The sequence below is a fragment of the Brassica rapa genome, chromosome A01, assembly GCF_000309985.2.
Source record: "Brassica rapa cultivar Chiifu-401-42 chromosome A01, CAAS_Brap_v3.01, whole genome shotgun sequence".
Classification (NCBI taxonomy): domain Eukaryota; kingdom Viridiplantae; phylum Streptophyta; class Magnoliopsida; order Brassicales; family Brassicaceae; genus Brassica; species Brassica rapa.
The window spans coordinates 6,590,976-6,617,877 of record NC_024795.2 but is presented as its reverse complement, the minus strand read 5'-3'; the positions used below and the strand labels follow the sequence as shown (position 1 = coordinate 6,617,877).

Sequence of the window (26,902 nt, the reverse complement as noted above, 5' to 3'; positions counted from 1 at the left end):
AGCATAATTAGAAAATGCAAAAGAGGGTATATAAGGAAAGGCTTCTGAAGATTATAAAACCCAAATGTCAAAGATTCAAAACATGAAAAGCAAAAGCCAGAGAGAGGACAAGGAAGGAAGGAATGTACATCTTATCTTCCTCCTTTATCTATGTACATTCATGGAAATTTATTTATTCAGGCAACGATGAAAGAACCAAAAGTGTTCTCTCCGCTGTAAGTCATGTAGAGGAACCCATCTTCATCTTTGTGTTCCTCATAGATTGCAGACATCAATGCAGCTATTACATAAACAAAACAAAACAAAAAAAGACAAGTGAGACCAAGTTTTTAGTGTAAAAAATGAAACTTTAACGCCCTTACCAGTTGGAGGCAATGTGTCCTTGACAAAGACGAAGATAGCTTTCTCAGCTCCAAGCTTGATTCTTTTGCGGACCACGTACACAAACTGACCAACGGTTAGATCAGCTGGGACGAGATACCTAAAACAAAGTGGAGAAAACATTAGTATGTGATCAAGCACAATGTTCACAAAAAAAAAAGAGAAGACTCAAATCACAACTCACTTCTTCTTGTCAATGTCAGGAACATCACTTTGTCCAGCCTTCTCCACAATCACCTAAACGTTTCAGATTCTAAATTAGAACACAATGCTCAACTTAAAGTTAAATCAAGAGAGTGATTTCACGTACAGGGACTCTGTCAGGGTACTTCTCTCTGATTCGAGTCGCTTCATTCATCCTTGTCTCTGATAATCATCAACAAACCAAAACAACATCAATCAACATCATGATCATCTCAAGGATTAAGACATTAATTAAACTTGGTTAAGTGTATAAGAATCAAGATCATAAGAATCCTACAAGATCTGAAGCTATGATGATCAGCTAAGAGAGGATCTAAGAAACTAACCAAGCGGATTAGAAAGCTGGAATGAGCTCTTAGCCATGGCGATTCGATCCGACTCTGCAAATTACAAGCACGCGAAGATCGTGATTTCGAAACTACAAGCACGATCGGTGAATCAATTCGAAACAGAAGAACCCTAGATACTCGAATTGAGAAGAAAACGTACCCGAAGAAGAAAGTGTACGCGATTCGTCGAAGCTAGGGTTTTGCTGGGGGAAAAAAAGAATCGATTTTGATGGAAACTGGAGAAGGAAAGAGAGAGAAGAAGTCAATATCGAGTATTTAAATTAAATAATACCTCGGTAACCACTTGGATTGATTAATATTCGTTGATTGGGTCACAAGAAATCTATTTCGAGCCTTTGGGCTGATATGGGCCCGTCTTGTAGATTAATGGCCCAATTGTTCAGAAAAGATTTCTAAGTTTCCAAAAGAAATAAAATTGTAAATCATCATGTATTAGGTATTGGGGGTAAATACTGATGTAAAAGTTTTCTCTCTCTTCTCCGTTCTCTATCAAAAATCCTTCACGGAGAAGATGATGAGAAAGCTCAATCTCTCTTTTGTTTTTCAGAATAACATGATTAGTTTCTTTCAAAGAGAGAACAAGAGAGTTTCATCCTTTATCTCACCGGTTTCTAATTCCGGTGAAGGTTTCCCGAAGTTCGGGCTTTGGTTCCGGCATATACTGGTTCCCACGATAGAGATGGCTGGCTTGTTGATTCCGGCGACTCACTTTCACTCTGGTGATGTCGGCTGGTACCGGGGTTGTGGTTTTGAATGGTTTACGGTTCAGATCCGAAGGGGTAGAAGTTTCGGTCTTGTGCTCGGTGGTTCAGCTCCTAGATGAGATCTCGATTTAGGTCGATTGAAGCTCTTTAAAAAACGAGCACAAGGATTTGTGTTGGAGACGATGGATTTACCCTATCTTCCAACATTGTCGTTGGAGGTTTTCTTTCGTCGTGGTGGTCCCAGGTGATTCTGGTGGTTTCGAGGAGAAGTTTAGTTTGGTCGATGAAGACATAAGCTGCATGTGTTTCCCGGCGAAATTCCGGCGAAACGTTTCGTGTTTCTCCGGTGGTGGAAAAGACGATGGGAGATGATGACGCGTGTTGGCCTCGTTGTTGAGGTTCTAACACGTGTTTTTCGACGTGTTTGAGTGAATCGGTGGTGGGCTTTCGTTTTTGGGCTTTGCCCTTTATGTTTTTCTTTTGTTTGTTAGTTTTTTTCGGTTGGGCCTTGGATTTGTTCCATTGGTTTTTGTATGGGCTTTGCTTTGTGGACTTTGTCCATTAAATAATAATTCACAGAGAAAAAAAAAAGGTATTGGGGGTAAATCTTTTATCGACATCGAGAGTAATCCCATAGAAAACTTAGATAATCTTATTACTTCAAAAAATTTACAGTGGCCGAATGAATCTCTATCTTTTAAAGATGTTAAGACATTTTTCACCCTAAATCCACACGGCAAACCCATCTTTTACTTCACGTAACCACGTCGCTGATTGCTACTTGCTAGTAAAGCTGAATGAAAATATGGATATAATAGAAGTAAGTGCAGAAACTTTTTGATGAAAATTGAACATTTACATATATTGTTTATAATAATCAACGTTACGTTTATAAATTGAACAAACTAAACCAAAAGCTAACCATACTCGAATTTATTACAGCTGATCGTTTAGTACCGAGCTGAACTAATTGAAATTATATAAAAAAACTATTGCTACTTATATAGTTTGAAAAAAAAACTTATGTATATCTAGTAAACTTGTCATATGTTGTTTAAAAAATTTAGTATGTATTGAAACTAATAACAAAAAGGAACCGAACAATCTGAATTGATTTTTTCAAACTAAACAGATTCAAACAAAACAAAATGAATTTCAGTTGCAAACTAGTTTCTAAAGAAAAGAAAAATCATGACTATACACCGAATTGGGTAAAAGATGCCCATTCCCTAGCAGCACCATCTCTAGTTGCTAGGAACTTCTAAAACATTGAAAAGTGAAAGCTAATGAACAATATGACACGAGCCCTTAATCTTATGTCGGACCAAAAATGTTAGTAGTATTCACAACATTTTCTCTTGATCGAGCCCAAAATGGCGAGTGGATCGAGGGGTTCTCATAATTCACAATCAAAGGTTCCAAAAGATATGCCATTTTTAAAAAAATATTATAAAATTTTAAGCTCATTACTAAAGAGTTAAACAAAAGACCATTGAGAACTACAAATTAAAGACAACATAAGAAAAATGATATGGGTCCCATGCATGGGCTTGACAAGTCATCCTCATCGTCATACTTATCTAAAACATCCAAAAACCTAACAAACAACAAAAAATAAAGATAACTCAACCATATTGGTATAGTGTCATGATGCTTCCCAACATGATGAAAACGACAATAACATTGGATAGTTAAAACAAATCATGTGGATACCATAAATTTTAGGTTTTAATTCATGATAATGATACGGTATGGAATAGTAGTGGTTAAGGGAGTTTATGAGATATTGAGCATGCTCCATACCATGACATAACTATGGTTGTGGTGATGTGGATGTGACGTTCGATTCCAAGAAACCTGTTTTGGTTAAGACATCATTTCTTGTCTTGCTGAGATCTCTTCCTTTGAGTGTTCTTCCTACTCCTTCGCACATGGAGAAAGATGAGATCTGCGTTCTTGCAAGCATTTTTGCTACCAACTCGTGTGGAGGAACCATTGAATGTTCATCGTCATCTTCATCATGAGTGGTCCACGAATGCAAATGGTTGCTTCTTGTGTTCCCATAAATCTTGGACCAGTCAGGTACATTCATTGGAGCAGATGACTGTTTGGCTTTAGAGACCTCTTTGCCCTTAGGAATGTACCTTGCAGAAGATGAAGTAGCAGCTGAGAAGAGATTGTTACTTTTGGACATTTTCATTTCAGGACCTGGAGTTTCGTTTTCTCTCAAAACTGACCACACTTCTTCTTCTTGAAACTCTTCTGCCCCTTCCATTGTCACTCAAGAAAACCCTTCTCCTGAATATGTCTTCTTCTGCTGCAACTAAGTGGTATTCTTCCTCCTGAATCCATGAAAGTACCCCCATCATTGTATCTTATAACCAAACAGAAAGAAGAGAGAGAAAGAGAAGAGGAAGGGAGATAATTAATTACCTGAGAGAAGCAGAGGAAGATTCAGTGAAATGTGATGTATAAAAATGTGAAGCATAAACAACATTAAACAATCTCTCTTTGCTGGCAAATGAGAGACAGAGAGGTCATTGATTGCTTCAAAGGAATCAAAAGCCTCCACAATAGGCAGAGGTTTCATAAAGATCCAAAAGCTGTAATAATTTTGTACTTTTTTGGGGGGTGCCATAACTATGAAGTAAAAATAATAATAATTAAAAAGGGTTAGATAGATGAGTGATAGCCTTTGGTACTATTTCTACTAAAGACCTGCCAAAATTATTGATAAGAGTCTGATTCATGCAAGAAGACAAAAACAAAATGTACTATAGGAAAAGACTTGCTTTTATCTCAAACTTTAATTAATTTGCTAAAGCCATCTTCAAGGAGGGAAGATGTAAATTCACTCCAAAGAGCTTGTGATATTATTATCTTTCATGAGAATCATGTTTAAGCATTTCTTTTGAACAATATAATTATATGATTCTTGTTTTTCTACTGCTATGCAATTATGCATATATGCATAGCTATTGAGTTACAACGAATATATAATCTAGTTTCATTATGATAAAAAGTAACTTTGTATTTTGTCACACCAAAAATCTGAACCGCGTGTCCGGACACATATAAATACATCAGTCTTTTTGGTGGGGTAAGAATCGAATCGATTTGTAATCTCTGAAAAATCAAATTGTTAGGCTATCCAATCCAACGCTTCGTGGGTCTCCTCGCAAGAGCTGTTATGCCAAACCACGATGCATTAAAAAGTATAGTTTTCAGATAAGGCCTCTAAATTTTTAAAGTTTGTTACTGAACCCCTCTGATTTGATAAACTACAGATATATACCCTAAATTATAAAAAAACCAGAGTCCAACTTAAGAAGAAACCTTGAGAACATATTGTTGTAAGAAAACATATTATGCATAATATACTGTTAACTGTACAACATGAACCTGGAGTTGAAGATGTTTTGAAGAAAAAGAAAAAAGAAAAAAAAAGAAGATGTTTTGAAGAAAGTGTATGCTAGGGACTAGGGTTAGGAGAAATATTTAAAAGAAACATGAGTTGTTTAATTTTAATTTGTTAGCAAGTCGAGTTTACTCATCACTGGACCAACCGTACGTATGATATGTATTAAAATCGATTTTGATCTACCTTGTGAAATTAAAAAAAAGTCATTTAATTAAGAAGTTGTCTTCGTTTCCAGTCATATTATGATTGAGTTTAGTGTGAAACTATCACATGATATTTCTATTAAAAAAGTTTGAGGCTTGAGTGTTGATTCTTGGATTTTTTTTTTGGAACAAATTCGTGCATTAGTTCAAAAATAAAGTAGCAAAAGTGGTGATAATCTTAGCTTGGATCCTTCAATAGCGAGAATCTAAGCTTGAAACTTGCCTCTACCTGACACTTGAGTCTAAAGACAATTGAGCATCGAGATATGAACATGGTTTTGAGCGAGTGATGTTTCTCTTTCACGTTTCAAGTGTTCATTAACCTAAGCAATTTGTCTTCAGTAACTTTCATTAATGTCGCAGATCTCTCCTTGTACGAGAGAGAGAAAGTAACGTGTGAATCATGAATCAGGGTATCGGATTTAGTCCGAAGACACAAACATGTAATTCATGGATTGATGCATGGGCTAAATTGGGCCTAAAAGGCCTTATTTTTTTTACGTTTCAAAACCTTTTTCTAGGGTACGATCAACTTTTGCAAAAAGGGTAACTATAGACCAATGAGCCATTAGGGTGCTCAATTTAGGATGTAGAGCAACACAGAAGCTCACGGTTTCATAGAGTGTGCAAAGTTCACTGTTGCTATTGCCAATGGGAAAATGGTGCAAGTGGTTGCTGCATTTTTTTTAATACATCGTATTATAGATATAGTGCAAATCATGGTCTTTCGTAGATTTAAGTCTTGGATTTCACATGGCACAGATGTAAAAGTAATTAATACATCTTTGTAGATAATTTCTTTACGAAAAAGTCTTTAAACGATAAATTGACCGTTTGCAAGGCGCCATGTAAACAAAAATCATGTGCTGCCTTCAACTTTATCCGTTGTTGCCTGTTGGTAAACTTATTGGACGTGTTAGTGTCATATAACCTTTAATTAGTATTCCTTGATTTGTATCCAAAAATATCACAATATATATAGAAAGGTTTCACCTTTTGAGTGAATCGAGCGATTCAGCCTGTGCAATAGATAAAACATTCCTACAGCGAAATTGACGTAGTTTGGTGCCTTTGTGGGATTAGTTAAACATGTTCAAAAGGACGAGTATGTGTATGTTGCTCAAATATTTTATTAGGATGTTAAAATGTCTCGAACTTCCAACGTGGGACATTTTAACACTCTAATGTCTTTCAATGTGACTCGAAAGTTATCACAGTTGAGGAATCTCTATTAACGAGACCTGGCCACATTTTTTGGTGTTGCTAGGAGAAAACTTATTGCGGGGATTTCCCATATATCTAGTGTGAGTGAGACCAAGGTAATCAATATGGTGTTCTTCTTTTATCATGTTCTCATATCTGGTTATGTGATGCTCATAATCATAGAGGTAAACTCTTTAGAGAATTTATGGTTTTTGGTAAATTGACACACCAATATTGGCACTTTGAATCTATTGAACAGAAGCTTTTCTAACTCCTGTCTGTTGTCATTTGTGAGTGCTATAATAAGTCACGCCTATCCTTTGTATCGCTTACTAGAAGTCATAGCTTTTGTTTGTTTTTCTTTATTAACCTTCAAACCCCTCCCCCAAAAGGATATATATTGAACGGTGCTAGGAAACTAAGCTATGTTTAACGAGTTTTCAAATCAGCCATACGAAGGATGAAATTCAAGAGACCTAGCAACTACATTAGGGTCCATATTCTTCACTATTTCTGGGAACTCAGAATATGATCCGTAATTTGCTTTTTAAAACTTTGGTGAGAAAAATAACTATTATTAACGCTTTCACCCCTTTGTCTTGTATTGAATCTTTGAGGTCCCCATGGTCGATGTAACGTCAACGGCACGGATGAGTACAGTAAAAAGTGTCAGTTCATATACTGAAATTAGATTCACATACTTAAACCGGTAATTTAATCATTATTACCGGTTATGAAACTGTTCTGTTTTTGATCCAAAAAAAAACTGTTCTGTTCAACATGTACACATCTTACACAAATTACACCAATTGTTTGTTTGTTAGAACTTGTTTATCAGTGCTTAGCACACATGTGAAATGGAGCCCACTGAGCTAGAGAGCGACTATACAGGGGGGCCCTCCACTGTGCCATTTGGCGAACACTTGGATATAGGAGCAAAAGCGTCGGTGACAAAAAAGTTCAAATATATGTAGGTAAATTCTGAATTTTCGGTTACAATAATGTGATCTTGGTAAAGCACCGATACTTCTCCTAGTATAATAAATTTTTTTTTGAAATGTAGTATATGAATTTCCTTAGATAGGTGTACTTACCTTCAAGTTTTATCTACTTTTCAACTTCTTTTGTATTTCCAAAGCTGGTTAGTTTTAACTTTTAAATCATTCTGATCTAAATGAGTTCTGTATGTACTGTCAGAACTCAAAATGGAAAAAATATATTATAGTTCACAAACAATAATTGAGGAGCCTTTAGCTTTTGACACATAATAATATCGTCAAGTTGAATATTTTCTTATATAGTTTAACTGTAAACCTTCGCCCTTTAATTTAAACAAAGTGATACTCCTAATTATACGCAACATTATTCTAAACGTCTATGCAGTAGTAACCTAAATCAAGTTTAAGCCAACATGATTAAACACACAAAAATAAGGGAGCACCCGAGAGATTGCAACGTGGAAGCTTTGGCTAGCTAGTCTCATCTTCTTCTATACCAATTTGCTAGAGATTCAGTTTTGTTTGACTTTCTTACTATCAGTTTCTCTTCTCATACCTTGTCTAAGAGTATGGTAAATCACTTTCTTACCCGTTTAAACTATGCAAATCATTTAAGAGACAGCTTGTAATCGGTTATAGATTTGATTATTTTTCTTAAAAAAAATGAAAGAAAAAAGTCAAGAGTAAGGAGTGGTGAACGTGTATTAATAGCTCATCCCGAGGATCAAGATGCAATCAATATTTAAAGACTTTACAATGGATGAACATATTAAATCTAATAGTCTATAGTCTTTACTGACAATTATTACATTTAGTAAACTAGTCGTAAATATAAATAATTTCAGAGAAGAAGTATACAACTGGAATCTTTAAGAGCATCTCTATTAGTAACTCCTCTTCAAATTTATAATTTTTTATTATTAATTTTTTTGTTTGATTTAAAAAAAAAACTAAACAATCGCGGGTCACAACGTGTCGTGCAGTCCGCGAAACAGTGATAAACTCGCAAGACACAAATTCACTGGAGAGAGTTGGAGGAGGCAAATTCATCACTATACATTATTTTAATTTTTTTTTTTTTGGAATCTGTGTGAACCTCATAAATTCAGTAATGGAGGTTGCAAAATAAATAAGAATCCACATTGACTTCATCGAAATGAAAGATTCCCTGATCTAGAGGAGCGGTATATTTCGGATAATTGCAAATCAACCCGTTAACTTTTTTTATTTCAGCTATTACACCCCTTATATTACATTTGTTACAGCCGCCCCCTTTGTATTGACAAAAGAAGTAGATATTTTTTCTGTCACAGGGTCCAGTGATCCTACCAGTACCAGTGATGCACTCAGTGAGACCAAAATCCAAAACTTATTGGTTTAGCTAACCAAAACACCCTTTTAAATTATACAAATTATCCAAAATGCCATCCACTTTAAAATCTCCAACAAACTTATGTATTTTCTCATAGGTACTGTCACTGTGTACTACGTAGCCAACTAGCATTAATAATACAAAATGGTTTTAAATTTCTTACCCAGTTTAATTTTTCCATAAAAATGTATGTTTATAAACCGTAAGGTAATTTCAAGTAAATTTCCACGAAGTAGGTTATAAGACAACAGTTAAGAACTTAACATCAACGTTCATACATAAATATTTGCTTAAGAAACTAATATTATTAATTGTTTCTTTGAAATTTAAACTTACACTAATTCAGTTGTCCCGTCAATAAAGAATGCAAAATTCTTTTTTTTTTGTTGTATAAAGTGCATACAAATTTTTCGTAGTAGTAAGTGTACGCAATACAATATTCTTAATAACTATTGTAGTCTTATGATAATAATTTGATTTCTAAAAGTTAAACACGAATAATTCAGAAAGTAGAGCTTAATGGTCTATTAGTATCAGGATGATCATCAATGACATAAATAGATTCGTGGAAACGTGAAAACCTAACCTACTTGCCTTAGTTTACTATAACCTCCAAATTAATAAAATATTTTTTTGTTTGAAAAATAAAGAAGAAAACACTATTTTCCTTTATTTAAGGACGCTGCATTGCTTGCTCATCCACTCAACTCAAGAGTGTAGTGAGAGAGAAGACGAAAGAGAGAAAAAATGGGAGGAAAAGGTGCGATGATGGTGGCGATGCTTTGCCTTTGGGCACTCTCTGCAACAACTGAAGCAGTTGTAATGGAGGAGGAGCCAGGCTTGATGATGAACTTCTACAAGGACACGTGTCCTCAGGCTGAAGACATCATCCGTGAACAAGTCAAACTCCTCTACAAACGCCACAAGAACACCGCTTTCTCTTGGCTCCGTAACATCTTCCACGACTGCGCCGTCGAGGTCCGTACTCTCTCTATCTCTCTTTGCATGGTGGAGTTTCGTATATTTTTTGGGATAATTTTAGTGGATAAGTACTGATCTCTGTGTTAAAATATAGCTATAGGTTTGCTTTTTTAACTGAAACAGAGCTTAAGATTTACTATGTTTTGTTTTGTTGCATATAGTCATGTGATGCGTCGCTTTTGCTGGATTCAACAAGAAGAGAGCTAGGAGAGAAAGAACACGACAGGAGCTTCGGTCTGAGAAACTTTAGATACATTGAGGAGATTAAAGAAGCTCTCGAGAGGGAGTGCCCTGGTGTTGTCTCATGTTCCGACATCCTCGTCTTGTCCGCAAGAGAAGGCATCGAAGCAGTGAGTTAAATTTCATGCCGTTTATTTCTCTGATTACGAAACTGCATGTTGTTTTTTGGTGAATCTTATGTAAAGTGTGTGTGTGTGTGTGTGATTTTGAGTAGGTGGGAGGACCACATATTCCCTTGAAAACAGGAAGGAGAGATGGACGTAAGAGCAGGACTGATATGCTTGAGTCTTACCTTCCCGACCACAACGAGAGTATCTCCGTCGTTCTTGAGAAGTTCAAGTCCATCGGTATCGACACTCCCGGCCTTGTAGCCCTCCTCGGTACCATTACCTTTCCTCTTCCTTGATTATTTACTCACCTAGTGTCTGCCAAAAATATAACGCTCGAAAGTCAAAAAAGTCTATCACCATCCAATGAAATAGTCTTGCTCATATGCCCTAGTTCAAGAAACTTACTCATGCACGAAAGTATGAAACATTCTTAAAAATTAGGAATATCAATTAACCACTTGAACTAGTCTCCTCGGATCTCATCGAAATATGCGATCTGAGTTGGAAAACTGAAAATAATCCTTATCCGATATCTCCTGGTAAAAACGGATCGGTCCAAAGTCAAAACTAACTCCCAAAGACTATAATACCCTTTGCTAAGTCCTGGTCCATTGACCATAGCACAAGGTTATTTTGGTCAAGAAAATTAAAAATAGTATAGGAGTACACCAATAAAAATTTATTTAGGTCTTTTATTAAGTTGGATACTGTACGATTTTGACATTTTGTTATATCACGTGTGTAGGATCACACAGCGTCGGAAGAACTCACTGTGTGAAGCTGGTGCACCGTTTGTACCCTGAGGTGGACCCATCCTTGAACCCGGACCACGTCCCTCACATGCTCCACAAGTGTCCCGACTCGATCCCTGACCCAAAGGCAGTCCAGTATGTGCGTAATGACCGCGGTACACCTATGGTACTAGACAACAACTACTACCGTAACATCCTAGACAACAAGGGTTTGCTCCTTGTGGACCACCAGCTCGCACACGACAAACGAACCAGACCAATTGTTAAGAAGATGGCTAAGGACCAGGCTTACTTCTTCAAGGAGTTCACTAGAGCCATCCAGATCTTGTCCGAGAACAACCCTTTGACTGGTTCCAAGGGTGAGATCAGGAAGCAGTGCAATCTGGCAAACAAGATTCACTGAGATTGCAAAGGGTGTGAGAGAGAGAGCCTCTTTGTGTTTGGGGTTCTCTCTGTACTTTCTTGGCATCGAACCAAGATGAATAAAATTATATTTTAAGAAGTTAAAATGAAATGAAGGGTGATGATGATGATGTATGCAGCATCATAGTGGTGACCACATATGCACTCTTCTTTTTGTGTGTTGTTTTAGCCTTAATGCTTTAATTATGTGGTAGTGGTCTTTTGAGTTAATTAATGTTAATGTTGTTTCTTTGTTGATTTTGGGTTTGTGGTGGGGTTGATGATGGAATGGATGTATGATATGATAGAGTGTGTGTAATGTAATGATTAGTAAATGGTGAAATCGTACCTTAATCTCTGTTTTAATTTCATGGAATGATATACATTCATATGTTAAACCAATGAAATAGCTATAACTCAAGTTGTTCAACATGCATGAATCATGATACCATACGTTACAATACCGTGTATGATGATAACGATATATTTTACTGATCTCACTAAAGAGTTTTTGGAAGCAAATGACATATGCTATGAATACGATTAGACTCATTAAAAAGATTCCAACGAAAAAGTTCAAAATAAAAGAAACGGGGCCCATGCATAGAATAAAGTCGAAAGTCGCAAGAAATAAATAAAACATAAAGATGGCGTTACAGAGTAATAAATATTGAATCACATGACCCACAATGAATTATTAAGGACAAAGACGTTCTTAAAATATAGTAGATAATATCTAACGGACGACATTTTATGAGGTTCTGATTTTAATATACACTTGTAAGCTTTTTAAGCTATTACGGCAAATAATTTTAGTTAAATTATAGAACGTTAGGTAGACTGTAACTTTTAATTTAATGCGTAAACGAGAGAGACAATAATGGTGGTGGCGTGTAGACAACAAGGGCAGTGGTGTGTAGTTAAAGATTAAAGACGTTAACACTTTTAATTAGATGAAAATCACTTGATTTATTCTTGGATTCAAACCTCTAAATTCAGTAACCAATAGTATTGTGTTATTTCATATTCGATATTTTTTAAAAAAGTAAAAAAAATATTGTCAAATTATATTATATTTTTAAAATAAAAAAATAATAAATAAAAATAGTATTAGTTAAATAAAAAATACTTTAAAAAATGTTTTTAAAGTTGTCATAAAAACACCAAATCCTAAACTCTAACCCTTGGTTAAACCTTAAAACTTTGGATAAATTCTAAATTCTAAATAAAAACACTAAACACTAAAACAACTAAAGGTTTAAGATTTAGAGTTTAGTGTTTTAGTGTTTAGTGTTTTTAATTTATAATTTAGGATTTATCCAAAAGTTTATGATTTACTCAAAAGTTTAAGATTCAAGATTTAGGGTTTAGTGTTTTGCTAACGACGTTAAAATATAATTTTTTTTAAAAAAAAAATCTGTAACTACTATTATTTTTATTTATTTATTTTTACGTTTTTATTTTAAAAATATAATATAACTTGACAATATCTTTTTTTTTTAATATCGAATATGAAATAACACGATTTTATTGGTTAATGAACTTGGTTGAACCGAACTCGATTTACTAAACCGTACACAGTGACATAGACCTTGGTCTACGTTATAAAGAAACTTATGATCCTACATAATTAAGATAAATAATGATACGTGGCACACTACTTGTTAGCTTCTGTATCAAAATCTGTTTTCTACCTATCAATTCGAATCCATTTTAATGGTCAGCACGATTCCAGTCGACTACGACTTCGGTTGGACCCACCGTAATTAACCATTCTAGTCGATTCTTCACTCTTTTAACGTTAAACCAATTAGCGTTAAACCAACTAATTGGTTTGTATAAAAACCAACAAACTAAAAATTTAACTCGAAAAACTTTCAACTAATTTTATTTAAGAAATTAAACTTTCTATCTATGGTATCGATACAATAAACTATTGTTAGATAAATTATATTTTAAATATTTTTATCCAAACCAACTTAATTAAAGGATTTTAACATTTAAAATCTTAATTACAATAAAAGTATGTTAAGTTTTAATATTACCATTTCAAAAAATTATGTAAAGAAATAAATTATTATTTTTCTATAAAATCTATACTATATACGACATAATCCATGCCAACAACTTTGTTGACTTTTGTTTTAAAATAATGGACAAACCAAATATAACTTAATTCATCACTTGTAAAATTCTTTTTCATTATGTGGAAATTTACACTTTCATATCTTTTTTTTGATATGATATTCTGACTATACAAATGCTAATGTTATAATCTATACTTTTTGATAAACTATATTATATTGTTGATCATACAACATTCATATACTAGACAAATTATACTATATTTGAGCATTTTCTTAAATGTACAAGGCTCATAGTATATTTTTTCAATAAATTGTACTATATTATTTCCAAGAGTGTCTTCAATTCTTTGTTTGGTGGGTATCTAATGATAAATTAATATATGCTACAATTTTATGAGTTTTAAAATTTATTTTAAAATTTAGAGGTAACAAAATAAGCAAAATATAAAAACAAATGGAAAAAACACAACTCTAATTTCCTAAAACAAATGTGATGTATTTACCATCCACATTAACAAAGCTCTTCAAGAAGTTAATCTCATGTATACTCGGACTCTGACAAGAATGATATTTGAAAGAGAAAGATTTTTCAGTAGAGTATTTTCTCATTTGAAATGAATTCACTCGGTCACTCAGATTTCAACATTGTTCTAAGTGGCCTCCAAAAGATAACAGACTTATAATTGTACCTGGCATGGTAAAAGAAAACACGAAAACAATTAGATATTGTTGATTCAATTCATGTATGTCACATGTTTGATAAGGGAGCCGGGAAATCTTTTTAAAAAATGTACTCGTCATCTAAAATAATAAATACTAGGTGATAATCCGCGGCCTGCACAGAACGAATAGATTTAAAAGTATTATAACTTTTAATATGTAAACATAATAAAAATTAAAATCATAATAAAAAAATATATGTAAGAAAGTACGTGTTATAGTTAAGAATTTTAGTATATAATATAAATTTATATGCGATGCACTTTAAAATTAAATTGTATATTTGTTTGCATTAAAGTAAATTATAAATATAAGATTAAATGAAACATAAGCAATAGTCTAATAAAATATAAAAGGAACAATGTATCAGAAAACAAAAGAAAATGAAAAATAGAGACAAAATAACTGTTGTCAATAATGTCTTCAGAAATCTTCGTTTGCAATCATATTATGAGCAATAGCAAAGAGATCATCTTGAAAAATTAAAAATATTATTTAACAAAATATGTGAATGCATGTATTACCTCAATCGTAAAACATCAATTTCTTGAACACCAATGGGGTCGAAGATAATTTTGGAAAACCCATCAATGTTAGTAACCTTCTTAAGTCGGCCTTATTATGAAAGATGAAGTTCTGGTTACGCAAACTTAATTTCACAAATATTTACATGTGATCTTAGTAATCTTCTTAAGTCGGCCTTATTATGAACGTCAAATAGGTAACAAAATGAAGTTATGGTCACACAAACTTAATTTCACAAATATTCTCCGATTGATTAAGGTAAGTATTTCAATTCTAAGAATTTTGTTTCCTTGAATACGTTAACATTCTCATTTTGTTTTTCTATAATGTATTCGATCCCGTGATCAAGTCAATTGTGTTTCCTTTAAAATTTGAAGCATTAAGTTTTGGAAATAAAAAAGGGATTTTCGTTGACTTGAATCTAAAAGATCATAAAACGATTTGAAGCTCATATTAGTTTTTCAAAACATTATGATAAACATGGTTAATTTGTTGCAGGATTAGATATGAACTGTAATAGTGGTTATGATATTTTCATACAAATCGGCATATCAAGCTAAAAGAACCAATTCAAACCGTAAAGAATAGATTATAAAGAAGTTTAAAGAACCAATTATTTACTCAAGCGTAAATGATTATAAACACACATATATTTTATTGTCTTATTTAAATGAACCAATTCCAAGTTTTCGAACAAACAATAAAGTCTCTCTTTGAATGGTAATATTATGTTGCCTTATTTAAATATTCATTTTTTTTAAATCCGTATGTAATGTAATGTTGATCGAAAATCTTATACTATAATGTAATGACCAGTGGCATTTGTTTGTAATTAGTCTAGTTGAGAAAGGGCTTTTAAAAAAATGAAGTAAGAATGCATGTGGTGATGACACCTAGGAAATGACACACATGTAATAAACACATGAAGCCAAAGTTATTTTTTATGAAAGCTCCTCAAATAATAAAAAAAAGTATTACATGGAATGATTTATGTATATTAGGTATGTTTGGGTATTTCATATATGTTTTCGACATTACCAATATTTTTAAGTTTCTGGTTCGGGTTTTTGGTTATAGTTTGGGGTTATGGGTAAAATTTCAATTTTAGAAAAATATATTTTGGGTTGGTAAAATTTTGGGTGTTTTCGGTTCTTCGGATTAGGTTTACGGGTAAAATTTTGGATCTTTTGAGTATATGAATATTTTTCAGTTATTTGTTTGAATTTCAGGTATTTTTGTGTTTCAAGTTTTTTTTTTGTGTTTAGGTACTTTGTATTTTTTTAATTCTAATACTCAAACCAATCTGAACCTGTTGTGTAGTTAAAAATTAAATTTATTTTACAGATATTTGAATTATGAGTCCGAACCAATCTGAAACAAAAAAAAACGACCATAACTTAAACTATCGATCTTAAAATATTTAGTTATGCCAAACATTTAAGATCCGAAGAACTCAGACTCGCGAATCCAAACATAAACCTATGTTTCAAATTTTTTTATCTCTTTTGATATAATGTAAAAATATTAAAATATGTTGGTATAACTAAACTAACATATAAAACATCTGATATATTTTTAATCAAATTTTCAAAAATCAAGAATTTAAATTAAATGTTTTAAAAGTCAAGATATCTTGTACATTCGTGTGATTGAAATAATGTGGGTTGCTAAAATGTAAAAGGATAACAGTTGTCGTTATAATAATTGTTGGAAATCATGGGTTATATATTAAAATGTAATAAGTTTTAAGTTGTTGTTATAATAAATGCATGTTATGATATTTATTTTATATTATAGGTTGGACCAAAAAATGAAAAAAATCAAACAACTTTCATAGGTAGATTTTTTAAGACTTGTTCTTTTTTAATAGTATTGATTGATACAACCACATGAGATTGGTTTAGTTAATTGATTTGGTGATTAAAAAACAATATACATATATATATATATATATATATATATATATATTCATACATTGTATCATAAATTTAGTTTAAAATCTGTAATATATACGACATGAAGTGATATTATCCATATCCTTTCTAGTACAAACCTTACCGCTCCAAAACCATTTCTTCTTTGATGTACATTCTACGCAACAATCACATGGAGAAGAGAAATTCAGGTGGGATGGTGAGAATCCTCTAGATCCGACTGGTCTTCTCAAATTTGTGAATAAGAACATACAAAGCAGATTTCTTTCAGTTCAAGTATATCAACGAAAGTTTGGTTACTTGGTTCGGGACAAGAACTCAACATTCAACAATAACCATCCAAGCTGAAGATCATACTGAATTCAATTATTGGTTTCTTAGTTTCATTCTATATATGCACCTGATGTACCACTTTGATTGAATAACCTTTTATTCTTTCAAATAAAAACACAACAACGTGTTGCTCTTCTTGATAAGCAGATTGTTTGTTACGTTTTTCTCGATGATTCACATGAATAAAAAAGTTGTTCCCAAGCCAGATTATTCTGCAACTTGTATGAAATCTATCTCAAGTCAAATGATTGAATATTCTAAAAACATAAACTACTTTTTTCTAAAACTTTTCATCGGTTTAGGACTGGAACACTTTACGCAAATGAATCTAAGACAAATGTTGGGAATCAATACTAATGTTATATTCCTCCTTTTTCGACTAATCAGTCAATGGAATGGAAGAAGTCTTCCCTTGTTGTGGCTGTGTGGTACCACTTCTCATCATCGCGCAGAATTCTTCATAGTTTATTCTTCCATCCTGCACAAGAGACCCGTTAATATGAATTTTGGCTCAGAACTTCTTTAGTTGGTTTCTATGTAGAGGGAAACAGAACTTACATTATCTGTATCTACTTCTGCTATAACTTCTTTTATGCTAGTTTCATCTCCCATACCATACTCTTTCATCGCTGACTCTAACTCATCCATTGTGATAAACCTGTGTAAGCCAAACCCATCTTAGTATCTCACAATAGTTCTAACTTCTAAGTCTATATTTTCTCCATGAACGTACCCGCTATTGTCTTTGTCGAAGTATTGGAAAGCTTTGAATAAGTGCTCATCTCGGTCCAATCTGTATCTATGCATCGTTGCTGAGATAAATTCAATGTAGTCGATTGTTCCATTGCCATCTACATCAGCCTGAAAACATATTATTTAAAAAGACTTATCTTCTCAGGTTCTGTCTTTTCAAGAGAAGAATGTGAGAGAATAGAAGTACTAACAGCTTCCATGAGTTGTTTAACTTCAGCTTCAGAGAGTTTAGAACCGAGTCTAGCCAGCCCGGTTTTGAGTTCTTCGTAAGTGATAGTGCCACTTTGATCAGTATCCATATTCGCAAACATGGTTTTAAGACCTTTGATTTCTTCTTCTGATAGACTTTCAGCAATAACCTGCAAGAAACACAACCAATGATCATGCAAAACAGAAGAGACGGATTACTTCTATAAGAGAAGTTTGTAGTTTCTTTAACCTTTAGAGCTAGCTTCTTAAGCTTGTTCATTGCTCGGAACTGCTTCATCCTAGATAACACAGCACTATCAATAGGATTATCCGGTGCTTCTCCGCCTCTGATCCAAGGATGCTCTATGAAAACATTACACAACCGCACTTAATATTTTGTTTAGCAGCTAATCATTGATTAAGTGGACATTATTACCAAGAGCTTGTGCCGCAGAGATTCGCTTCCTAGGGTCCATAGTGAGCAACTTCCTCACAAGGTCTTTAGCACTCTCAGATATAGATGGCCATGGTTGGCTCTCAAAATCAATTTCTCCTTTTATTATCTCCTCAAATATCCCCTTCTCAGTTTCTACGTAAAATGTGACAACCACAACAACATAACTAAATGGACAAACAAACTCAAAACAACTTCTCAGCTTTTATATTACCTGCCCAAAAAGGAGGCACACCACAGAGCAAGATGTAAAGAATAATCCCTGCACTCCAAATATCGATCTCTTTGCCATAACTTCGTCTTAATACTTCAGGAGCAACATAGTACGCACTCCCTACTATATCTCTGTACACTTTCCCTGTAGATTAAATGAATTCAAGATTATCAACTAACTGAAATGGCATAACTTGAAGCTTAGCAATATGTACTATAACAAAATGAGCTAAGATTCTTTAAGTAATAGTCTATTCTATACCCACACCATAACTCAAACATTCATCAAAGTCTTAAGAAATTTAAAACAATAAGCAAATAAGAAGAGGATTTGGTTACACATCTCACCTTCTTCAATGAACACAGACAATCCAAAGTCAGTAGCCTTAAGCATAGCGTCCTCATCTTTACTACTAAGCAAGAAATTCTCAGGCTTGAGATCACGATGCATCACACCCATGAAATGACATATCTGCACAACATTCAGCACCGATCTAATAACACCAGCAGCTGCTCTTTCCGAGTAATGACCCTGAGCTATGATCCTATCGAACAACTCACCCCCACCGCACAGCTCCATCACAAGATGTATCGACTGTCTATCCTCGTAAGCGCCTCTGATCTCGACGATGTTCTGCTGCCCTGACAAATGCTGCATGATCTGAATCTCTTTCTTGACGTCGTCTCTGTCTTGCTTCCTCGTTAGCTTTCGTTTGAGTATGGACTTGCACGCGTACGTGTTTCCCGTTGAGTTCTCCTTGCAAGTGTAGGTTATACCGAATTGCCCTCGGCCTATCTCGTGACCTAACGTGTAGTGTCTCTTGATCTGTTCGAAGGGTTTGCCTAGGATCGTCTCTGTTTCTAGGAGAGCGATGGGTTTCAATGGTTTGAAAACCTGATACTCTTCGATTATCTGCTGATTGACGGGTTTGGATTCTTGTTGTTCTTGTGGATTATGATGATGATTCTGAGTCGTTGTCGGAATTTGAGGCTCGGTGACGTCACGAGAGACATGAGTTTGCGATTGATTTGTCGGAATTGAGCTATGTGCGGTGACGTCACGAGGGACATGAGTTTGTGATTGGTTTGTCGGAATTGACCGATGTACGTTTCCATTGACGACGTCACTCTGTGTTCTTCGATGTTTGCTGCTGAAGCAACCCATATTAGGGTTTTTTTTTGTTTTTTTTCTTCAGAATTTCTTGTGTTCTAGGTTAGAGGAAGAAGAAGCACGATGGGGACAATGTGGTTTGCTCGATCTCACAAGTTTTGTTTGTGTAAGAAAAATATTTGTTTTTTGTTTTCTGCCGTCATTAACGGTTTTGATCTTTCTTTCCACGCAAATAATCCATTTTTTAACATGATGATGACATTATATTGTATGGTGCTTAATTACGCCAAGTCTATGTACAAATCACATTTATATATATCTATAAGCAGGATCCTATTGTCATAATTACATTAGCCTGTCCTTTCATTTACTAACATTGCATGTTTCATTAAGGGCAATAAAGTAATAAGGGCAATAAAGTAATATTAATAAGACATCTATATTGGGTCATTATTTTCGGATCCAGCTCACATCAAATCTCTCTTGAGCCATTTGGGCCTATTAAAAAATCAGATTCAATTCTCACTTTTTTTTTTGGGTCATTGAGTTCAAGTTTAAATAATTGAATATTTTTATTGAAAAATATAAATCTTTATTAAAAGTATATATTTTTTAATTAAAATATTAACCACATAATAAAATTAATTTATCAGAGTTATACCAACTTAAATTTATTAAAAAAATAAAGTTTAATTTTTTAAACATAAATAATTATTTAAAATGAAATACGATAAATAAAGATAAAAATTTTAAGTTTTTTATAAAATAAAGCACAAATATATGAAAATGTGACATTTACTAAATATTTGTTAATTAAAAAAAAAACAAAAATAAATCCGCGTTTTAAAAGCGCGGATCAAAATCTAGTTAGTAATTAAATTAAGTACCTACTTAACCATCAAACCCGGTCTGGCTCCATACGGCGTCTCTAACGCGTCTCATGTCTCTTCCTTTTAACGTCCTCCCCACGCCTAAAAACATTGATGAGCTACCGTCACCGTTACGGCTACGCGCCACGTATTCATGAGGCGGCACCATCTCACCATCACCCACGTCAGAAGCATTGTCATTATGTGATGACTCGATAGACTCCTCTTCCTTTGAGATCTCGCTCCAGTCAGGCACTTTCACCGGCGCAGAACTCGCCACGTGTTTCTTCCTCCGTCCATCATTGTTATCGGCCAGGCCACCCGTGCCGCCTCCGTTGTGTCTCCGTTCACCGCCCGTCGTTTTGGGGGAGCGTATGGTCCATGCGTTTGGTTGTTCATGAGCCTCCATCACCGACCAGACATCCTCTTCCATGAGCTCCATCTCGACGGCGGCTTTTCCATCCATGTGACGGTCACTGGACTTATGATGATCCCATAGAAACCGCTCGCTCCGGCTAATCGTTAATCTGCGACCTTTGCGCATATTTATCTTAATGTTAAAAGGAAATAGATGCTTCTATTTTTGTGCTAAGTATCTCTATGAACCTACTACAAGTCAAAAATTAAAACATGTTGCGAAAGTTGCAATATGTTTCAAGATCTCTTCTTGCTTTGTGTTATGGCTCTTATGACTGAAAGATCCAAAAATGATGATGAGCATGTGTGAGTATATAAATTAGATGTGAAGAGTACTGTTTGCATTTAGTTCACGTCAAATCACCAATACAGTAACTAATATACTGTAATTTTGATAAGTTTGACTTCACTTTCCTAAAAGTTTTTTTGTTCTTTCTAATATTTTCCTCAAAATAAGTTAGACTCTGGATGGATTAAGCGTTGCGACACAAATAGATATTGGATATTGAACTGTAGTTTACATAAGAGAACACATATTGCAATACAATTGCGATTCGTCTAAAATAAGCGGTTCAAAACAAACTATGAATATAGTAACATATACATTATTATTTGAGAAGTGAATTTGCTTAGTTATTATATTTTCCGTGATTTTAAGAAATTTTGATTTTTAATCATGCTTTAGTAATTTTTATTTGAGAAGTGAATTTACTTAGTTGTCATCTTCTCCATAATTTTAAGGAATTTTGATTATTTATCATGTTTTAGTAATTTTTAGCTGAATCACTAGTTTATTAATTTGGATAATATTATTATTTTAAATTAAGTATTAGTAAGTATTAGGATATAATCTATACTATAAATCAAGATCATCTATATTTTTGAGTAATTTTTTATATTACAGTTAAATAATAGTATAAATGTAATATGTAAGTGATATTTATCGTAATCTATCTTATATTATAACAATATGTGAATGCTAATACATAAAAGATATAGTTAACTAATATTATATATAACTAATATTTGTTGTAATCTATTTTATCTACTTTATTATTTGCAAAGTGATTTTTTGCATCCGAGTTCTTACGTTAAAAATTAAAACAATCGTTGTACCCTTAATGAATAATTAGCTTAGACATTAGTTAATCATAAAATATTTACAATAAAAATAAAAATTAACCAAAAAAAGAAACATATCTTTTAAAAATATATATATAATTAGTATATTTCTCAATGTTTCCGTTGATGCAATAGTGTTGTACATATTTTAATGGTTTATTTTATGAACTTATATTATCAAGATAAACATGTTGTTACAGTTTCTATTTTCAATATGTTCTCACAAACATTATTTTTTATTCCTTCTTTTATTAGGTTTAAAAAACAAAGATGTGTAGTTATATATTAATGAAAAATAAATTTTGTAAATAATTCATTATACAATTAATTAAAACGAAATTTATATAAGTAATATTAGATTTATAAGTTATAATACGTAATTTATTATAAATTATATAATATTTTTTTCAAAATAAAATATATTTTTAAAATAAGTTAATTATTATATATTGTGTCTTTATCTGGAAATAATATTTTAAATGATGTAAAAAAATATAATATGTGAGTGTTTTAAAAATTTAATACAATAATATATATATATTGATGAAATTTCATATATTATCGTACTGGTTTTTGAATTAATAAATTATAAACTAATAAGTATTCGTTAAAAAATTATCTCCGCATGTGCGGACAAAACACTTAGTTTATAATGAATAGTTTAAATACGAGATACATATTATATATTTATATTAATTTAAAAAAAAAATATTTTAATAAAAAAAATATTTTATATATCTGAAATATGAAATTTTATGCGCCATTACTGAGATTTTATATGACATTATTGAAATTTTATAGTCAGTAGCTTATTTTATATAAAAATTATAATTGCGCTAGTTGTCTTTAAAAATAATTATTTAAACTTGTTATTTAAAACTAAAAATTAAATCAGTATCAAAATTTTCTCCCGAATCTTTATTATCATGTAATCTTATAAATAATATAATAATTGATTTTTTATTATAAATAATAAAATATTTGGGTAATTTTGAGAGAGTTTTTTTGAAAAAAAACGATTTACATAAACCATATTATTATACAGACATGTTGACCACACCGTTATACAAACATATTGACCTACTTTAACAAGATTGTAAAGTAATGTTTTGTTTTGTTTATTATTTTATTTTTCTCTTTATCCAAGAAAACAAAATCAGCATTGCGGACAGCTACGTCCAGCTAGAGAATGCCTTCAACGTTCATAACCTTGTCAACTATCCATCCGAAAGATTTCAACCATAACTATAGTTTTAGGTGCCGACTTTTTTCGTGCGTTTTAAACTTTGGAGATGATTGGTAAATACTGTGGTTTTTATTTATTGGTTTTAAAATAATAGCTGTAGATTAATTATTTTCAGAACACTAAATATAAAATTTTTAAAAAATTGATTTTCAAAGCTATTTTGTTTTCTATTTTAGTTTTTATGGTTGTAGCTTTAAAATTTTTCTAGCATGATTGGTAAACTAAAGTAGATGTAGAAAAAAAATAAGATGTGGAAAGCACTCACAACACTTATCAATTACTCATTTATATAAAAAATAAGAGGTAAATAAATGTAGGTAGCTCCTCTATTGATCCGATTATTCTCTAATATAAGGACAATTCAAACAATAGAATAGACTATATGTCAAGTTAATAGAACACTGTATATTTGGCTTATTTTATTTCAGTGTATATAACTGTAGTGGGGGCTACATCAACATCTCCGTATGGGTAAGCACATAAGACATGTCGCAATTTATTTGTGCGACACGTTTGCACTCATTGCAAGCGGTCCAACTATCTTGTCTACTAAAACCGACACGTGGCCTAATCTGAACCCAACAATACTTGTCAGATTAAGACCGAACTCGACGAGTTTGTTGCTGGATTAGAGAGTGAATGGCTGAAGCGTGACGATGGAGACCGACGAACTAAAGTACCAAAATCTGCATGTGGTGCCTCATTGTTTTGTCTTTTCTTTCCTTTTTATTTTGCCTCAATTATTTGCGTTCTTATTAAAATTAATTTTATTAATCAAAATTCTATCGTTTTCACTTTTTATATTTTTAGTTGATTAAACTGAACATGTGCTTTGTCGATGTGATTGATAAATAATATTTAAGCCATAAACTAATAATGAAGTTTTCTTCTTCGTTTTAGCCATGAATCCAACGAAATATGTATGATCACCCTCCATCTGCCTCACTGATGTGGTATTAGTATATGATTGATTGGATATAATAAGAAGAGCAATAATTTGTTTGCCACACCTTAAGCTTTTGTGTTACAAAACTCGTATAACCATGCTTACAATGACCTCTATATGGATAAGAAAAGAAAACAACCAATATGAAATAATAATCTAATTGAACTGTTCGATTTATATATATACATACGCGTTCTCATGTATATAGGACTGAAGTACAAATCGATGATCGATGCTTGTGTGGAGCGAAATCGAGTATAAAGATAACACAAAGTCTAACCGAATGAAATAATATAAAGAGAATTTTAGACCATAGTTAGGTGGATTGTTTTCGACTCTATTTATATTTGTTAGATTATATAAAAACGTATTGAGGTTTGTGTTCACTTTCCCGTCTAGCCAATTCTTTAGTTCTTGTTTCTCGTTTGAAATGTAACCATCAAAAACAAAACAGGATATCCTCGTTCCGTGACCAAAACCCCATCGTCGCGAGTAAAATACTTCAGACTTGGTATCAGCCTGCTTGAAAGTGATAGAAAACTTTGTTACGGAATGGCGTTATTGGGTTACTGTGCTTGCACCACTGGTTTCATCAATCAATTAGGACATTGGTCTTAGGCCTAATGCCTACTTCAAGTTAGATAATTTGGGTTTGGGCCGCTAAGGCATATTCCAAACTTGGTTTATTATGGTTCTTTTTTTTTTTTTTTTTATCGACGTATCTTCTTAGACCAAGTGGTAGTCGGGCTTGAGTCGTTCCGAAAAAGCGTTATGTCCGGCTGGATCTGATCTATATAGGAAAAGAGAACACCAATACATCTTGCCTCTTTGGCGAGAGAATCTGCAAGAGAATTTCTAGTCCTCGGTATATGACCGATGCGGAACTCTAAGAAACCGGTTCGTAGAAGCCGGAAAGAAACTAACTCGGAGGCAAAGGCCGGCTAGTCAGTAGGGTTAGCAATCATGTCAACCAGATCGGAACAGTCCGTCTCGATATAAATCACGGTGTACTGTAACTCTCGTAAACAGGACATCGCCCATATGAGTCCTTCCATCTCTGCATGGAGGGCTGATAGGCTTTTCCTGTAACCTTGTAGTCTAAATCTTTCGATTCCCATTTGATCTTTGTAGAACCACCATAAGCCACTAACCGTGCTATTATCGATCCATGACGCATCGATTTGGCAGATGGACGTTGGAGAATCACATGAAGAGTCGAAACCAGCGACAAAGCAAGATGTTGCTCCTCTTCTTCTCCTTCCTCCAGTAAATTTGCTTTCCTCCAACATTCAGTTTCGAGGGAAGCTAGATGGAAGGTATCCAATGGGGAGATATTCTTACCACTGAAAAATTTATCATTCTGAGCATTCTAAATGTACCATAAGATCTACAGGAAAGTTTCAATAAGTGGTTCCATAGAGGCCACGTTTCTCTTCTTCCAAAATAAGAAGTTCATGTTTTGATAAACAGAGGTACTCGGGAAGTAACCCGGAAGGGACGAATAGTCCGATAAAACCCACACCTGGAAGGTCGGGAGTATTCAAAGAGGAGGTGATTAATGGTTTCCTCAGGGTCACCACATCTAGGACAGCTCCTATCGAAACCCAAGTGTTTATAGACGAGTCTTTCGGTTGTCGCAAAACATCCTATCGGTGCTTAAGTGTTATTATGGTTCTATAACTTCTATTTGTGTCTTTAGATCTATCTGCAAAGTTGTATAGTGATCTTTGTTACGATTCATTTATTACAACATTATTGAAATTTAATTACCATATAAATAAAATAATTATTTTGTGTTGCCTGCAAAAAAAGATTGTCAATAAATAAGAGATTATTTTGATTTATGTGATTACTCTAATTTAATTATGTACCTTATACGTAAATGAACACAAATTTTGTTTTAATATGTAAAAATCATTTATATATATAATCTCATCCTGCACGTGTGCGGATCTTAACCTAGTGTCGTATATTACCGGATTACTAGACAATCTGCACGGGTCGAAGCTCAAGCTTACACTTTCTGTATAACTATGATTTTTATTTCAAAGTAAAGTCGAACTTGAGAAGAAACATTTTAGCATATTATCATATCTCACATACCCTTTTGTTGATTACGTTTGCCATATTCCTTCAGAACATTTACTTATGTTTAATTTGTTAATAGATTAAAAATGTATTCAATCTAAGATTTATAATGATTTATTTTAAAATGTTTTATTTGAATTATTATTATTTTGAAAACATAATGTTATAAAATCTGTAATTATAAAACATATTTTTAAACTGTTATTATTTACAAAACAATTTTGGTGATTATGAAAAATGTAATTGGAAATTTTAATATATTCATATTTTAGATTTGGAAAGAGTAATTTTAATACATATTTAAAAAAAAATATTTATATTTATTTTATTTATTAACCCGTATTATAATGCAATATAATAACTTAGAAAAAAATACTTTAATTTTAATAAAATAATTATTTAAGTGTAAAATAACGCAAAACAAAATCAAACCAAATACCAAATAGTCAAATACCCTATATTAAAATACTGTAAAATTCTATAAATTAATAATGCTGAGGCTATGAAATGTTATTAATTTATAGATTTATTAATTTAAAAAAAAATCCATTTCTGGATTTTTTATTTTAGAAAT

At 32.9% G+C, this 26,902-nt stretch overlaps 5 protein-coding genes and 1 long non-coding RNA gene across 8 annotated transcripts; 1 reads left to right on the top strand and 5 right to left on the bottom strand.

The window, feature by feature from the left end:
- Window positions 1–31: 31 nt before the first annotated feature.
- Window positions 32–1,202, bottom strand: LOC103859686 (autophagy-related protein 8a). The gene is made up of 6 exons (XM_009137258.2): window positions 1,075–1,202; window positions 912–965; window positions 692–747; window positions 566–618; window positions 363–481; window positions 32–280 (listed from the first exon to the last, which is right to left on the bottom strand). Exons 2-6 carry the CDS (start codon window positions 946–948, stop codon window positions 177–179), a joined length of 369 nt encoding a protein of 122 aa, XP_009135506.1. The 5' UTR covers window positions 949–965; window positions 1,075–1,202; the 3' UTR covers window positions 32–176.
- A 1,870-nt stretch (window positions 1,203–3,072) lies between these two features.
- LOC103859660 lies at window positions 3,073–7,473 on the bottom strand. 2 transcript variants are annotated; one of them, XM_009137239.3, is made up of 3 exons: window positions 4,073–7,473; window positions 3,443–3,981; window positions 3,073–3,236 (listed from the first exon to the last, which is right to left on the bottom strand). In XM_009137239.3, the coding sequence occupies exon 2, from the start codon at window positions 3,912–3,914 to the stop codon at window positions 3,453–3,455; it is 462 nt and encodes a 153-aa protein (XP_009135487.1). In that variant the 5' UTR covers window positions 3,915–3,981; window positions 4,073–7,473; the 3' UTR covers window positions 3,073–3,236; window positions 3,443–3,452. The 2 variants fall into 2 exon arrangements, with proteins under 2 accessions (XP_009135487.1, XP_033148161.1); XM_033292270.1 differs by having other exon boundaries at window positions 3,073–3,981; window positions 4,073–7,471.
- A 2,051-nt stretch (window positions 7,474–9,524) lies between these two features.
- Window positions 9,525–11,687, top strand: LOC103859651 (peroxidase 42). The gene is made up of 4 exons (XM_009137224.2): window positions 9,525–9,814; window positions 9,979–10,167; window positions 10,272–10,437; window positions 10,913–11,687. Exons 1-4 carry the CDS (start codon window positions 9,584–9,586, stop codon window positions 11,320–11,322), a joined length of 996 nt encoding a protein of 331 aa, XP_009135472.1. The 5' UTR covers window positions 9,525–9,583; the 3' UTR covers window positions 11,323–11,687.
- LOC117134217 lies at window positions 10,299–10,913 on the bottom strand. The gene is made up of 2 exons (XR_004458415.1): window positions 10,573–10,913; window positions 10,299–10,482 (listed from the first exon to the last, which is right to left on the bottom strand). It is a non-coding gene; the product is annotated as an uncharacterized LOC117134217 (long non-coding RNA).
- A 5,422-nt stretch (window positions 11,688–17,109) lies between the features above and the next one.
- Window positions 17,110–19,694, bottom strand: LOC103859640 (calcium-dependent protein kinase 15). The gene is made up of 8 exons (XM_009137213.3): window positions 18,878–19,694; window positions 18,531–18,674; window positions 18,299–18,451; window positions 18,113–18,225; window positions 17,865–18,032; window positions 17,654–17,781; window positions 17,479–17,578; window positions 17,110–17,398 (listed from the first exon to the last, which is right to left on the bottom strand). Exons 1-8 carry the CDS (start codon window positions 19,692–19,694, stop codon window positions 17,300–17,302), a joined length of 1,722 nt encoding a protein of 573 aa, XP_009135461.1. The 3' UTR covers window positions 17,110–17,299.
- Window positions 19,667–21,201, bottom strand: LOC103859632. Of its 2 annotated transcripts, none has more exons than XM_033292269.1 (2): window positions 20,528–21,201; window positions 19,667–20,138 (listed from the first exon to the last, which is right to left on the bottom strand). In XM_033292269.1, the coding sequence occupies exon 1, from the start codon at window positions 21,051–21,053 to the stop codon at window positions 20,532–20,534; it is 522 nt and encodes a 173-aa protein (XP_033148160.1). In that variant the 5' UTR covers window positions 21,054–21,201; the 3' UTR covers window positions 19,667–20,138; window positions 20,528–20,531. The 2 variants fall into 2 exon arrangements, with proteins under 2 accessions (XP_033148160.1, XP_009135451.1); XM_009137203.3 differs by having other exon boundaries at window positions 19,667–19,958; window positions 20,508–21,200.
- Window positions 21,202–26,902: the final 5,701 nt, after the last annotated feature.

Coding starts and splice junctions, on each gene's coding strand:
- LOC103859686 (XM_009137258.2), bottom strand. CDS start 948: ATGGCTAAGAGCTCATTCCAGCTTTCTAATCCGCTTG. Junction 619..691: donor AGTACCCTGACAGAGTCCCT/GTACGTGAAATC, acceptor TGAAACGTTTAG/GTGATTGTGGAGAAGGCTGG. Junction 482..565: donor CCTGACATTGACAAGAAGAA/GTGAGTTGTGAT, acceptor ACTTTGTTTTAG/GTATCTCGTCCCAGCTGATC.
- LOC103859632 (XM_033292269.1), bottom strand. CDS start 21,053: ATGCGCAAAGGTCGCAGATTAACGATTAGCCGGAGCGAGCGGTTTCTA.
- LOC103859651 (XM_009137224.2), top strand. CDS start 9,584: ATGGGAGGAAAAGGTGCGATGATGGTGGCGATGCTTTGCCTTTGGGCA. Junction 10,168..10,271: donor CAAGAGAAGGCATCGAAGCA/GTGAGTTAAATT, acceptor GATTTTGAGTAG/GTGGGAGGACCACATATTCC. Junction 10,438..10,912: donor CGGCCTTGTAGCCCTCCTCG/GTACCATTACCT, acceptor TCACGTGTGTAG/GATCACACAGCGTCGGAAGA.
- LOC103859660 (XM_009137239.3), bottom strand. CDS start 3,914: ATGGAAGGGGCAGAAGAGTTTCAAGAAGAAGAAGTGTGGTCAGTTTTG.
- LOC103859640 (XM_009137213.3), bottom strand. CDS start 19,694: ATGGGTTGCTTCAGCAGCAAACATCGAAGAACACAGAGTGACGTCGTC. Junction 18,226..18,298: donor CTCTGCGGCACAAGCTCTTG/GTAATAATGTCC, acceptor ATGTTTTCATAG/AGCATCCTTGGATCAGAGGC. Junction 18,033..18,112: donor TTAAGAAGCTAGCTCTAAAG/GTTAAAGAAACT, acceptor TGTTTCTTGCAG/GTTATTGCTGAAAGTCTATC.